The sequence below is a fragment of the Symphalangus syndactylus genome, chromosome 3 (genome assembly GCF_028878055.3).
Source record: "Symphalangus syndactylus isolate Jambi chromosome 3, NHGRI_mSymSyn1-v2.1_pri, whole genome shotgun sequence".
NCBI classification, from domain to species: Eukaryota; Metazoa; Chordata; class Mammalia; order Primates; family Hylobatidae; genus Symphalangus; species Symphalangus syndactylus.
In genome coordinates this window covers 40,927,155-40,942,418 of record NC_072425.2, presented here as the reverse complement: position 1 = coordinate 40,942,418, position 15,264 = coordinate 40,927,155, and the positions used below count along the sequence as shown (strand labels likewise).

At 38.1% G+C, this 15,264-nt stretch overlaps 2 protein-coding genes across 2 annotated transcripts in view; both read left to right on the top strand.

The window, feature by feature from the left end:
* The window catches only part of SMC2 (structural maintenance of chromosomes 2), a 436,171-nt gene that overhangs the window by 300,807 nt on the left and 120,100 nt on the right, over positions 1-15,264 (top strand). The window lies entirely within an intron of this gene.
* LOC134736288 (uncharacterized) lies at positions 2,422-5,217 on the top strand. Its single transcript, XM_063636867.1, has 2 exons — positions 2,422-3,795; positions 4,122-5,217. The coding sequence occupies exons 1-2, from the start codon at positions 3,456-3,458 to the stop codon at positions 4,136-4,138; spliced, it is 357 nt and encodes a 118-aa protein (XP_063492937.1). The 5' UTR covers positions 2,422-3,455; the 3' UTR covers positions 4,139-5,217.

The window sequence follows — 15,264 nt, the reverse complement described above, 5'->3', positions numbered from 1 at the left end:
AATATCCATGCTGTAAACAGATGTGCTGTCATTCATTCTTTGTTGTTCCATTTATAGAGCACAGGCAGAGTAGATTTAGCATAATTCTTGAGACCTTTGATTTTCAGAATGGTCAATGAACATTAGCTTCAACTTAAAATCACCATCGTCGTTAGCCCTAACAAGAAAATCAGTCTGCCCTTTGTCTTTTGAAGTCAGGCATCGACTTCTTTCTAGTCTAGACGGCATCGTCTTCCAATATAAGGCTGCTTCACATACATTGAAAATCTATTGTTTAGCACAGCCACCTTTATCAATTATATTAGCTAGAGCTTCTGGATAGCTTGCTGCAGCTTCTGCATTAGCACTTGTTGCTTCACCTTGCACCTGTATGTTACGAGACAGCTTCCTTCTTCAAACCTCATAAACCAACCTTTGTTAGCTTCAGACTTTTCTATGCAGCTTTCTCACTTCTTTCAGTCTTCATAGAATTGAAGAGACTTAGGGCCTTTCTCTAGATTAGGCTTTGATTTAAGGGAATGTTGTGGCTGGTTTGATCTTCTATCCAGACCATTAAAACTGGAGTAGCACTTTTAAGTTCCTTCAAGAAGTTTTCCATTGCATTCACAGCTTGGCTGTTTGGTTCAAGAGGCTTAGCTTTTGGCCAATCTCAGCTTTCAACACGCCATCCTCACTAAGCTTGATCATTTCTAGCTTTTGATTTAAAGTGAGAGAGATACAGCTCTTCCTTCCATTTGAACACTTAGAGGTCACTGTAGGGCTATTAATTGTCCTAATTTCAATATTGTCATATCTCATGAAACAGAGATGCATAAGAAGAGGGAGGGAGACAGGACAATAGGTGGTTGGTGGAGTAGTCAGAACACACACAACATTTATGGATTAAGTTCACCATGTTATATGTGTGTAGTTTGTGGTATCCCAAATAATTACAATAGTAACATCAACAAATCAGCAAATATCACCATAACAGATATAATAATAATGAAAAAGCTTGAAATGCTGTGAGAATTACCAAAATGTGACACAGAGACATGAAGTAAGCACATGCTACTGGAAAAACAACCCTGATAGACTTGGTTGATGCAGGGTTGCCATAAATCTTTTATTGTTAAAAATAAATTGCAAAATCTGTGAAGTGTTATAAAATGAGGTATGCCTATATAAGGTTTGGTATTATCTGTGATTGTAGGCATCCACTATGGGTCTTGGAAAAAGTCCCCTGTGATAAGGGGGGACTACTGTATATCAGTTTCTTTGTCCATGGAACAGAACTCCAATTTATCCACTACACAGTACAAAGGAAAGCTAGATATGTAAAATATTTTTTCTAAGGAATGAAACACGCTGAATCAAATAAAGCATAATGATCTATTTAACCTTGCTCTTAACTGAGGGGAAAAAAACAAAACAGTATACAGAGTTAAAAAAATGGAACTTTAATATAGTTTATCTTGTCTGTTGTTTAACTTCCTATGAGATGCTAAGTTGAAATATTGTCTAACATTTCGCCAGTAGGGGAAAAAAAATAACAGCAGATGGGCCAAGCAGAAGGCAGTGCCAAATCATTTTGAATTCTTTTCCGTGTAGTTTTTTTTCCAGTTTCATTACAGATATGACTGTGATTGATAATCCTACATCAGAAAACATATATCAGATATTCTTATAATTGTATTACACATGTGTTTCTTTTAGGGCCACTTCTATAAGCAAGATACTATAATTAAAGTCTTTTCTAGAAGGCATAGAGACAATTAGGAATCCTTGAGGAGTGAAAGAATTATCTAAGAATAGTAAAAATGAAGAGACTAATACCAGGAAACTGCACACACTAATGCCACTGGCCTGTTTTTGATGTTAACTGATTTTACCCATGAAGATGCTTATTCGTTATCATGCACTCACTCTGATCTTGTTCAATTTGTCATCAGGAGCTAAGTGGTGTAACGGCAAAGGCAACAGATGTTGGGGATGACAAGCCAAATTACTGAAAACTCTGCCAATAATTTCCCCTCAAAAGTAAATGGTATGACTTTCTAATCTCCTGAATTCATTTCTTTGGTAAGCAGTCTATGGGTTTCCATCTGTTTCCTGGACACAGATAACCTTACTTCCTGCCACACATGATAAGTCTACTCATCAGAGTTCAACCAGTATTCCTTTGTCATTGCAAATCACTTCTTCCAACTGCAGCATTCTCAATCAGGACTGCAATTGAAAGACTGGTAACAGTCCCACAGGAAATATCCATCGTTTGGCAGGCCCACTTTGAATCCAAAGCTTTTGAATTGTGCATTGTCCAGTGTATTTTAAAAGTGTTTTCATAATTATATAAAAGTATGTTTATAAAATGTCTTCCTTCAACTTTTATATTGAGATACACTAGTTTATTAGTAATGAAAACTGGTTTATTCAAATAACATACTGGATTACTATTTCTAAAATATATATTAACTCATATTGATTGCAACAACACTGCGATTATTATTCACTATTTACAGAGGAGGAAATCAAGATCTGGAGAGTTTATTTTTAAAATCTTATTGAGAATTTTCTGGGTGGTAGACAATAAAGGCATGAAAGATATAGCTATGATAAAATCAACATGGATTCTGTGCTCATGGGTCTTAAATCCAGTAAAGGAAACAGGATTTAAATATGTTATACTACCAACTATAACAAATGCTATGAAGAAAAGGGTGCAATCATAAATAACAGTATGGTATAATTTAGATTGTAAGGTGAGGAAAGCCTTCTCTGAGGAAGGGATTTTGAAGCTGAAATCACAAGGATGATCGGGAGTTACCCAGGCAAAAAGTAAAAGAAAGAAGGCTGGGCATCACTTTAGAAAGATTTTAGGTGGGAGACAGGCTAACCCATTCCAACAATGGATAGAGGGGAAAGTGACATGAGGCAAACCTAGGCAGGAAAACAGGGAACACATATGGGGTCATGTTAAAGTACTACCTGACTTGCCCAACGTCACACAAATAGAAAGTGGCCTTGCTGAGACTAGAAGTTTCTTAATTTCTATTCTGCTGGTTTTTCCACTCTGCTACTATACTGTCTTTTTACAAATGAGTGAACAAAGATACTCTCCTATTTTGAATTCATATTTTCAGATGACGGCCTTTAAAAAGCAACAATATAGTAGTGATTTATCAAAATTGATTGTTGGCTAAATCAGTATCTTAATAGTGGGTTTTTTACATTCATTACATTAATTAGAATTTTAGCTATACTAAGATTTACTGGAGAGACACAGAGTGTGACCCGCTCCCCCAGGGCCCTGCAGGCCCTTCGGCCGCGGGCCGGTGGGTGAGCTGGAGGTCCCTAGAACAGGCCGCGCCCTCTGCCCTGCAGACACCTGAGGCCTCCGCTGTGGCTGCCCACTGGCCGGACCCAGGCCTTGAAGCCGCGGCGAACCTCTCTTCCCCACCCCACCTCGGTGACTGATGGCAGTGGCGGCTAGTCCCAGCCAGGACCCCACCCAACGCCGGGTCTCCCAGCCCAAGCCTGCCGGGCCGGCCAAGCTGCTGGGACACAGCGCCTTTGGGTGGCGGCAGGAGTGGCGGGCCCGGAAGCATGGCAGCCACCCAAACGCCGGGCGGTGGAAGCCGTTAGGGCGTGGAGGAACCAGAAGGCGGCCTAGGGACCCACCCAGGCTCAGCTGTTGCTTCAGGCCACGGAACCCTGTAGATCCAGAAACCCGGGCGACTGCTCTGTCACCACTGGGCGAGACCTACCTAGACAAAGGCCTTAATGTACGGACAAAGGCCTTAAGGGGCCTGGGAGGTGAGCGAAGTCCCAAACAACAGGTGGAAGGTTAGGGGCCATGGGGCGGCCGGTCTTCATTCTACTAGATCTTGCTGTTGGAAGGGAGAAATGGTAGAATGACAGGCCATGTTTGGCCCATTGGAAATGCCCACCACCCTTTGGGAAGATTTACTGGCCGTTTATGGAAGGCCTGTGTATATAATATGGAAAACCTGCTCTCAAATCCACCCCAGCCTTTTAATAGAAGACATTTGTCACATCTAGCCCTTCTAGATGGAAAGAGGTTCCCGACATATGATAGAGTTAGAAAATCACACATCTTGTAAATTCTCATTTGTTTAAAGGAAGTCATACAAAATAAATGTTTTCTGGAGATGACTTTTGGAAATGGAGTTGTTAGACAGCCTCTGGAAGCGATACCTCCATGTTTGTTCAGTGGGTTAGGTGACATGGAGCTGGAAGACCTGAGAAGGAAGAGAAGAAGGTTCTATGACAGACTGGTCATATTTAGAAGACATTTTCATATTCTATCCATTATTCCTCACTACTGTATATATAGTTGACATTGCTAAGCTTTTTTGAAATGTCTATTTTTTTAGATGTTCTGAAGTGCCTGATATATGTTAAAATTAAAGGTAATAAAATCACATTTTGTAAATATCTTTTTGTTACAATTCATAGAAAATGTTGCTTTGGTGGGGAATGGCCAAATCACCTGTTGAGTATGTGTTTGTGCACTAGCTCAGGGGAGGGAAGGGGGGAAGTGCAGAGAGCTCTATGCCACCCTGCCTACAGCCAGGCAAGATGAATCATCTCTTTCTGTGCATTTTGTTTTACTTATCTGTGTATATAGTGTACATAAAGGACAAATGAGTCCTAATTTACAACATCTAGTTTTTCTAGATGTTAAGGAGGTTGCCAGTGTATGACAAAAGTAGAGTTAGTAAACTAATATATTTTGTACATTTTGTTTGACAAGTCCTAGGAAAGATTGCCCTCTAAAGATTTGAGCATTCTTGCCCACTGGGTTGATGGAGATAGGAAGGGTTCTAGGCCAGAACGTTCATATTTGGAAGATTCTTTCAAATTATAACTGTTGTTACATGTTTGCAGTTTGTTCAAGACTGCTTTGTACATAGTGGACAAATTAACTCCTTACTTGAAACATCTATTCTATCTAGATGTTTAGAAGTGCCTGATGAATGTTAAATGTAGCATTAGTAAAATACCATTTTGTAAATATCTTTTTGCTAAAATTCATAGGAAATACTATCTTTTGGAAATTGAATCGTGAAGCCACCTTTGTGAGAAGTATAGTGCTGTCTATACTTATTCAGTGGTTTACAGGAGGTAGGAGGGAAGAAATTGCAAAAGGTAATACGCTGGTGTGTTCATAGTTGGACGTTTTCAGACACCATTTTTCTGTATCTTTTGTGCATTTTGTTTTGCTCTGTATATAGTGTATATAATGGACAAGTGAGTCCTAATTTTGCAGCATCTAGTCTCTAGATGTTAAAGAGGTTGCCACTGTATGACAAAGTATTTAGTAAAATTAGCATATTTTTGTATGCTTTTGTGTTGAAATTCATAGGAAAACTTGTCTTCTGTGAATGACTTTTGCATAGGAATTTGTTCAACCATCTCTAAGTGTTACACGTGCCTGTTCTTGTCCACTGTATTAAAGTCAGAGAGAGAAGGAAGTGAGGAGGGAATGATTCAAGGCCAACATGTTCGCATTTAGAAGATACCTCAGATGATAATAACCATTGTGCCATGTGTGCAATTTTATTTAACAGTGCTGTGTATGTGGTGGACAAGTTATATGAAATATCTAGTTTTTCTAGATATTTGGAAGTGCTTGATGTATTTAAAAGCAGTAGCAGAATAACACTTTTTGTAAACAGCTTTTAAAAACTGATAGGAAACGCTGTTTGGAAGTGGAATTGTTGAACTACCTGGGAGATGAGAGGGAAGAAATAGCAAAAGGTGTTTTGCCATTGTTTATTAGAAAATTTCAGCTTAATCCATTACCTATATGTTACCTATATTTCATTCAACTTTGCTATACTGTGTATATACTGGACAAATGAGTCCCAATTTTATAATATCTAGTCTCTAGATATTAAAGAGGTTGCCAATATGTGAGAGAAGTAGAATTAGTAAACTAACACATTTTGTACACTTTGTTAAAATTCATAGAAATGCTGTCTTCTGAAAAGGACTTTTGGAAGTGAAATGATAACACCAACTCTAAGTGACACATATGCCTATATCCACCAGGTTGGTGGTGGAGAGGAGTTAGAAGGAATGAAGGATTCTAGACAAGAATGCTCCTATTTAGAAGACACTTTCAGATGTAACCACTGTTACATGTGTGTAGTTTATTCAACACTACTGTGTACGTAGTGGACAAACTTAAGTTCTTACTTGAAACATAAGTCTTTCTAGATGTTTAGAGGTGCCCAAAGTATGTTAAAAGCAGAGGCAGTAAATATAGTAGAGGCAGAAACGTAGTCTTTCTAGATGTTTAGAAGTGCACAAAGTATGTTAAAAGTAGAGGTAGTAAATAACACATTTTGTAGCTATCCTTTTGATATGAAATATTGTCTTTTGGAAATTGATCAGTTCTCTGAGCAGTACACATTATTATATTTGTGCTGGTTCATAGGAAAGGAGGAGCACAAAGTGCAAAGGGCTTTCTACCAGTGTGTTTATGATGATGCCCATTGACCATTGTCCCTTATGTCTGCATTTTCACTTACTGTGCTGTGTATATAGTGTATATAAGCGGACAAAGGAATCCTAATTTACATCTAGTCAATGTTAAAGGGTTGCCAGTGTATGACAAAAGTAGAGTTAGTAAACTAATACATTGAGTACACTTTGTGTTAAAATTCATGGGGAAGACGTCTTAAAAACACTGAAGTGAAATTGTTAAAATCCCCCTTAAGCATTACAGAAGGCTTATAGCTGTCTATGGGGTTGGTAGAGGTCGGAAAGGAAAGGGTTCTGGGCCAGAATGTTCCTATTTAGAAGACTCAGAGTCTGTGTTATGTATGTGTACCATTTATTCAGTGCTACTGTGTATATAATGGAAAACTTCAGTCCAATTTTGAAACATCTAGTCCTTTTAGGTGTTTTAAAAGTGCACTACATAGATTAAAAGTAAAGGGCTTAAGTAACACCCTTCTCAGCGTTTGCTTTCATTGCTTCGTAGGAGTGGTTGCATTTGGGAATGGAATTGTTAAACTTGATGCTTAGAAGCATATGCTGACTATTCACTGGGTGGCGATGGGTTAGGGAGGAGGAGGTATGCAGGGAGAAGAGTTCTGAGCCCATGAGTTAGATTAGTTCAGTTGGTGTGACCATTGTTCTGTATGTGTATTTTAATTAATATTGTATATTAAAGGATAAACAAGTCCTAATGCTCAAAGTATGTTAAAACTAGATGTAGTAAAACAATCCCTTTATAAATGTCCTTTTGTTAGTTTTTAGGAAGGTCTGTCTCCTGGGAGTGACCTTTATTAGTCCACCTTCTGGAGCTAGACGTCCTATACTTAGCCACTGGGGATGGTGGAAGAGGGAGAAGAGGAAGGGTGAAGAGAAGGGCTCTTTGCTAGTGTCTCCATATCTAGAAGATGGTTTTAGATGATAACCACAGGTCTATATGAGCATTTTTAGTAAATTCCCTGTGTTTATTGTGGACAAAGTTTGTTATTTTGCAATATCTAAACTTTATGGATGTCTGGAGTGACAATATATGATAAAAACTAGAGCTAGTGAATTAGCCAATTTGTAAATACCTTTGTTATAATTGATAGAAAAGATGCATCTTGGACATGGAATTATTTAACCACTTCTGAGCGGTGTATGTCAGGACTTGTTCATTAGATTGGCAGCAGAGGGACAGAAGGAAGTATATAGGAGAGATGTATGCAGATGTGTCCATATTTACATTTTGACAATAGCCATTGATGTATGTGCATCTCTTTTGGCTGTACTATAGGAATACTTTAAGCAATTTAATGGAATTATACCTTGCTAATATTTCAATAGTATAGATCTGCTAATGAATTATCTTAGAAACATTATACTTAGTGTATTGTGTTGCTGTATGTTTCATTTTAAGTTGAGCATTAAGGGAATGCAGTATTTAAATCGGAACTCTGCCAATGCTTTTATCTAGAGGCGTGTTGCCATTTTCATCTTCTATGAAATTTTTGTCCCAAGAAAGGCAGGATTACATTTTTTTTAACAGATTGAGTTGGCATAGTATATTCTTAGTTATCAAAATACTCATATAGCTTTGGGATTTTGAATTGGTAAATATTCATGATGTGTGAAAAAGCAGGATACATACTGTACAATCTCAGTCCCATAAAATTGGATGTTGTGCCTACACACCCACAGGACCTAGAAGAACATGTCAAACTATAAACTGCTTGCGATTGTGAATGACTTTGTTCTTTGCTTCTTGTGTTTTTCAGTTTCCTATGTTGCACATATTAACTTTTTAAAAATAAAGATTATTTTTAAAACCTGTAAAAAAATTTATTGAATGCCTCCAATGTCCCAAGCTTTCAGCTGTTTTATTTTCCTATATATTAATCGCATCTAATCATATTTCCCACCAATTTCTACTTTCTAAATCAAGAAATTGAAGTTCTGAAAGCTTCAGTACCTTTCCCAAAAATCACACAAATAGAAAATACTGGAGCCACAATTTGAAAACAGTACCATCTAACTCCAAAGTCAATTCTTACTGTATTTTATCACACCATCTTTTCAGCAACATAAAAAATTAAATCAGCCTTAGTTATTAATATTTGTTTATAGTACTTTCTTCATCAGAGAGAAAAATGAGGTGCCAACAGATAATTATACATGGGTGGAGATGACTAGATGTTTCTATGAAATCAAATGAAACAATCAACAAAGAGGCTCATTACACCTTTATCAGATTTTTTAGCTGAAAACATGTTTGTTGTTTCTGTTTTGGTTTGGTTTGGTTTGGGGGAGGGCTTAGGTAGATAGGGATGATGCACTGGCAACTAAGCTTATTTTTACTGTCAAATTAATCATCCTGAGTAGAATGGTTACTTGAATAGCTTGTGTCATTATTACTCTAAAGAAGAGTTGCCACTGGGCTGTAATGGCTCATAAATTTATTGTATCTATTGGTGTGAAATATTGAAGCATTAATTTAACTATGGCTAAAGTAATAGCTATAATTTTAAGTGAGTTGATATAAAGTTTTGCAACTTAAAACTTGTTCAAACAGGCCCAATAATATTGATATCAGTTAAAATACTTTCTTATAATCTTTGTGCATTTTATAAAGAACTTATTTTATACCGTATTATGAAAAGCCATCCTAAACCATCTTTACACACCACAAATTTGCTTTATCAACAGCACTGGTTGCATTTACTAAAAGGTAATCCCTATAAGGGTAAGAAGTTTTGTCTATTTAATTTCACCATTCCATCCCTAGCACTCAGAACAATATATTACACATATTAGCATTAAATAAATATTTTTAAATTAATGAATTAATGTGTCTATGAACCAAATAGTTAATTTCTTTGGGGACTAGTTCCTTTACCTGTTAAAAGGGAAGGCTGAGAGAGGTTCTAAGAGGTCATTATCAACTGCTTCTGGCAATTTTCTGACAACCACAAGGGGAATCAGTCTTAAAATGCAGATTCTCTATAGATTACAGAGTGGAGAGAAGAAAGAGTCTTTCTACCAGTCAGTTGCAAAGCTTTTTATATCTCTCTGCTTTTGGTAATGGAGATTTTAAAATAATAATAAAAGCACTTATGATTAAGTTTATTTGAGATAAAATTCCTCTACTTGCTGTTAAAATCATTCAGATTTCCATCTTTTCTATTTTAGCATAGATTTGAGGCTGTATTGCACTTGTTCTAGTATTGCACTTGTTAGCACTATTACTGTATTATATTTGTTAATACAAATTTCAAAGACATAGCTTTTGAGCACTTGAAGAATACAAAAATTTTTAATGGGCAAAGATGAATGAGGCATGTTTTTTTCCCTAGAGGGGCATAAAAACATGAGAGGGAACAAAATAAATATCTAAATACAAATTATCTAAAGTGGAATACATATTTACTATGAATGTATGTATAGATGTGATGCCTAGTAATTCCATTTATGTTCTATTCCTCCTTTTTGGTTTATTTTACTGTTGTTGACAATATTTAATAAGTCAAATCCACATCTTAATTGAGCCTGTAGATATTTTGGAGAGAAAAATATTTTATTAGGATCATACATAACAGTATGCATTTGAACTCTGAATGCTGTGTTTAGTGTTTTTTTTTTTTTTTTTTGGGTGGGGGGACAGTCTCGCTCTGTCGCCCAGGCTGGAGTACAGTGGCATGAGTGGCATGATCTCAGCTCACTACAAGCTCCACCTCCCGGGTTCACGTCATTCTCCTGCCTCAGCCTCCCAAGTAGCTGGGACTATAGGTGCCCACCATCATGCCTGACACCTGGCTAATTTCTTTGTATTTTTAGTAGAGATGGGGTTTCACCGTGTTAGCAAGGATGGTCTTGATCTCCTGACCTCGTGATCTGCCTGCCTCAGCCTCCCAAAGTGCTGGGATTACAGGCGTAAGCCACCACGCCCGGCCCGTGTTTAGTTTTTTTTCCCTTTCTTCTATCCATCATAATTTTCTTCTGCTCATACCAATTATGGTGGGTTGAATAATGTCTTCCAAAACTTGATGTCTACCCAGAATCTCAGAACATAACCTTGTTTGGAAATAGGGTCTTTCCAGGGGTGATCAAGATGTGGATCTGGATGAGAGCACACTACATTCAGGTGGGCCATATATCTAATTGGAGTATTCTTATTCAAGACAAAATGGGATACACAGAGAACAAAAGGCAGAGGAAATCTCTGGAGGCAGATATTGGAGCAGTGCACCCACAAGCAAAGGAATGCCAGACGCTGGTAGAGCACGAAAAAATTATCCTTCCCCTAGATCCTTTGGAGAGAGTGTGACCCTCCTGGCACCTTGATTTTGTACTTTTGGCCTCCAGAACTATAGAGAATATATTTCTGTGGTTTTAAGCCACCAAGTTGGCAGTAATTTGTAACAGCAGCCCTAGAAAAATTAACACAACCATGAGTCTGTTTTGTTATATGTTACAATTTGGTTTTAGCTATGCTTTGGAAGAGGGGCTGTGTAAAATAGCAGCTACTAGTGAGAAATGATGATCTATAAAAAGTGTAACAGTTGTCAGAAACAAGGGGATTGGCTAAGGTGACCAAGAAACAACAGGTTGGACTGTGGTATATCTAAACCTAGAGACATACCTTCATTCCTTCACTCCCATCATCAATGTCTGAAAATGAGAACCCCCCCAAAAGATGCAAATCTCTGCTCATCAAGTGGAGGGGGGTTCAAACTATCATAGGCTGTTTTTTTAAGTGACAGTCCCTGAAAACTAGGGAAGTTAAAGGCCTATGAGTTACCTGAGAGCATAGAGAAAAATAATATGATAAAGTTGACTCAGAAGAATAGTGAACACGCTACCCTCAAAAAGAGAATATACTTCATTAGACACTTTATATATTATTGCCAACTTCCACAGAAAATTTAGAATAATTGGTATATATTAAGTCTCTACTAAAATTTTAATAAGTAATATAAATTAAATAAACCACACTTTGTGATAATTAAATAAAAATAGTAATAGTTTTTTAAATCCAATTTTTTAAATAAGTAATGAGAACTAATGGAAGAAAATTAGAATCAGAGGAATAATAAAAATTAGAATACTACACAGCAAAAATTCAGTATTCCTGAAGCGCTAAATGTTTTCAATGTTAAAAAAGAAAGCATGAACATAAAACAAACATCTAACTAAAAATGTAAAAAAGGAAACAAATCAAATTGTTTTAAAATGCAGAATATAATTCTTTAAAAGATAACAGTGGTAATTAAAATGTTTGAATACAAACGAAACCATAGATCAAGACCTCATTTGGGAAAAAAATTAAGATAACTTCTAGATTGCCTAATTGACAACAGCAACACAACAATATAAAATGCAAATACCTAAATTTAGAAAATAGAGCAAACTAAAACCACAAACATATATATATATATATACACATCAAAGCCCTTAAATATTTTTTCTAATTTTTTGCCTAACAAAGTTATTCTTAATATTTTGTCTAATGAAAATTAGCACCAGTGAGCCTTCCAATTCATGTGCCCCTGCAGTCTCTAATAAGCCATAGTGTTCAACCAAAATAGAGACTAGTGAGGAGGGAGGAGAGAGGAGAAGAGTGGGGAGGAGAGAAGTGAGAAGAGAGAAGGCAGCAACTGTCTGATTACTCAGAACCTGGATGCTAGGGCAGAATTTTACCTCTGCCTTCAGACATCTTCCCTTGGAATGAATGTGGTTGGGGTTGTGCATCAGAATAGATAAGATGCCACTGGACAAACCCATGTAGCAGAGTTCAGGCCTCAGAGCATTTAGGGTATTCCCTCACCCTGGTCTATCACTCTCATCAATTATAGCATGGCCTCCTTCTCCCCGTCCCTTCTGTTGCAAGGTTGTAGCATCAGAAGTTGGAGTATGGGAAAGGGGACAAATGAGAAGTGAGATTTTAGGAGGCATCTATCTGTCATTGGCTTCTTTCCACTTGTGGTTTATTCAGAAAAATGTAGACCTAATTAAGACAGATTCAACTTTTTAACTTACTTAAGTATACCAGATTTAACTAAAATATACCAAGAAAAAATTTCATTTGGTTAAATGATACTATGAGTTGTGAACCAATGTTTATTCACACATATGCTTCCTGTATCCCTGACTCCACATTTAGGCTTTTAGTGTAACAGGTGACTTCCTATTGTACATCCAATATTTTTTCTATTATGTTAGGAGATTCTGGGTCCTCTTTAGGTCTTTTATTTTATCAGCAGTCATACTATTTAAATTGAGCACACAGGTCTTGGCCTACATTTTTGGGCTGTGACTTCAATGGCAATGTAATTTTCAGTGTCTTTGCAGTGCGATTGTGGTTGGCTCAGTTGATTTGGTACCTCTGGGGCTTCCACTGGTACTGTCCAGTGAGGAGGAGATTCTCATGTTGCCCCAGATTTGGGGAAGAGAATCTCAAGGCCACAGGAATAAGGAGTACCCCAGAGGCCAGCCTCTATTGCGTCAGAGTCTCTATGGCCAGTGCGCTATGGCTTCCCCCATCTCTCTCAGTGGGGGAGAGAGTCTTGGCCCTGGGATGAGGAAACTAAAGTCTGCTTTCCTGTCTGCTTATTGTGGAAAAACTCCCTGGCCAGTGCCACTAGGCTGCTGGGTGTCTCTGGGTGACAGAAGGGTCTTAGGCCCAGCAGGGAAGGAGAGAACTTCCCCTGGACAATTATTTTCAGCAGAGCTTCCAGTGGATTTACCCTTGAAGGCACTGCCTATTCTACTGGTGTTGTCTGCAGCATACAGTCAGTCTGGGTGAGGAATGAGCCAGCTAGACCATCCTCTGTTGCTAGGTTGGGGGCTGGAAACACCAGACCTGAGTTGTCTTATTTTGTTGGGTGGGAGTTGCCCTGTGGCTATGTTGTCCCTCCAATCCTGGGTTCCCTAACAAGTTCAACTTCCTCTCTGTGCCTTTCAGAGTTCTCTTTCAATCGCCCCTTGTGTAATTTCCAGGTTTGTAGCTATACTTGGAGGGAAAGAGCAGTAAGGAATTCTCTGTCCATTTAGGCTTTTGAAACCAATACCTCCAGATTCCTCAAGAGAAAAAATCCAGAAAGGGTGTGACATTCCTAGTTTAATTTAAAAAACAACTAAACTAAACTAAGGATCAAATTATAAACACAGAAACATATGAGAGGACGGTTGTTGAACTACTGGTTTTTTACCTAAGAAGTTTTTAACAATGAGAATCTTTCTGGGTTGTGAGTGGAAGACAAGGAGATGGCACTGCTGGAAGTCCCCAAGATGGAGTCTTAAACCTGCTGCAAGTTAGCATTTAAGGTGGTTGATACGATTGGGCTGTGTTCCCACTCAAATCTCATTGCAAATTGTAATCCCCATGTGTCAAGAGAGGAACTTGGTGGGAGGTGATTCGATCATGGGGGGATTTCCCCTCGCTCTTCTCATGATAGCAAGTGAGTTCTCGTGAGATCTGATGGTTTTATAGGTGGCAATTTCTCCTGGTTTCTCTCTCTTTCCTGGCACCATGTAAGATATGCCTTGCTTCCCCTTGGCCTTCTGCCATAGTTGTGGTTTCTGAGGCCTCTCTGGCCATGTGGAATTGTGAGTCAATTAGACCTCTTTTGTTTATAAATTATCCAGACTCAAGTAGTATCTTTATAGCAGTGTGAAAACAGTACGGTGGTGGGGTGGGAATTCTCTAAGACAGAGTCCTGAACCTGCCCCAACTTAGCATTAAAAAGGAAGGTGGCAGGAGACTCACAAGATTCTAGACCCAATAATAGAAAAGGTCGATTAAATCCCTCTTAAAAATAGCAATAAGGACAATACATGTGGGAACCCCAGAAGCCATAACAGGAGTTTCACATACCACCATACCGTATTATAGGCACAGTAGAGATGATTGCCTGAGACTTCACATGCCTGAAGTGCCTGAAGCAACACTACTAATTTCCCATGACCCCAGGGAAGGCCCACACCTTCCCTAGGTCTCTAAGAGAGATGAAGAAGTTAACTGGGGATAGAGAGCCATAGGCTCTGAAGTGGTTTCCCAGATGCAGAGTGGACAACCCAGCTGCAGGCAGATGTAAAGATGGACACCAGCAAATGCTATATGAAGGGATGATAATGGCCAAAGGCCAGTCAGGACAGTTCAGTGGATGCCAGCATATGTTCATTATTACCTTCTCTTGATATCCTGATGCCATGTATATCCACCTCTCCCTTCCCCTGATGGTCCCTCAATATTAAGATGCAATTATAAGAAGACGTAAAGAGGAGGAAATATCAATTTGCTTAAATAACACTAAAGACTCTAAAAACAAACCCAGATTCACTAATGTTACCTAGAATTGTCCAAATTAAGTTTATCTACCATCAGGTGAAATATTAGATTCAGATACAGACTACATTTAAATTTAGTTATAGGCATGACACCTAATCCTCTTCTTTTGATATCTAAAGTCTATGAGCTTCCTAGCTAAGGGTGGTGGCTCACACCCAGATCGGGAGACTGAGGCAAGAGCAGTGAGCTTTGACTGTGCCACTGCAATCTGGCCTGGGTGATAAAGCAAGACCCCTTCCCTAACAAAATAAAACAAAAAAATGCACAAATTTATGGACTTCCTAATTTTATTACAACAAAATTTATACAGAGTAAAAATAAATTAGCTGGACAAAAACACATGTATTTGTATTTGTTACAGTCTTTCCCAGCTATAAATTGTGTGATATATAGAAAGTAAGTCGGAGTCACTATATGTTCTCTAACGACAC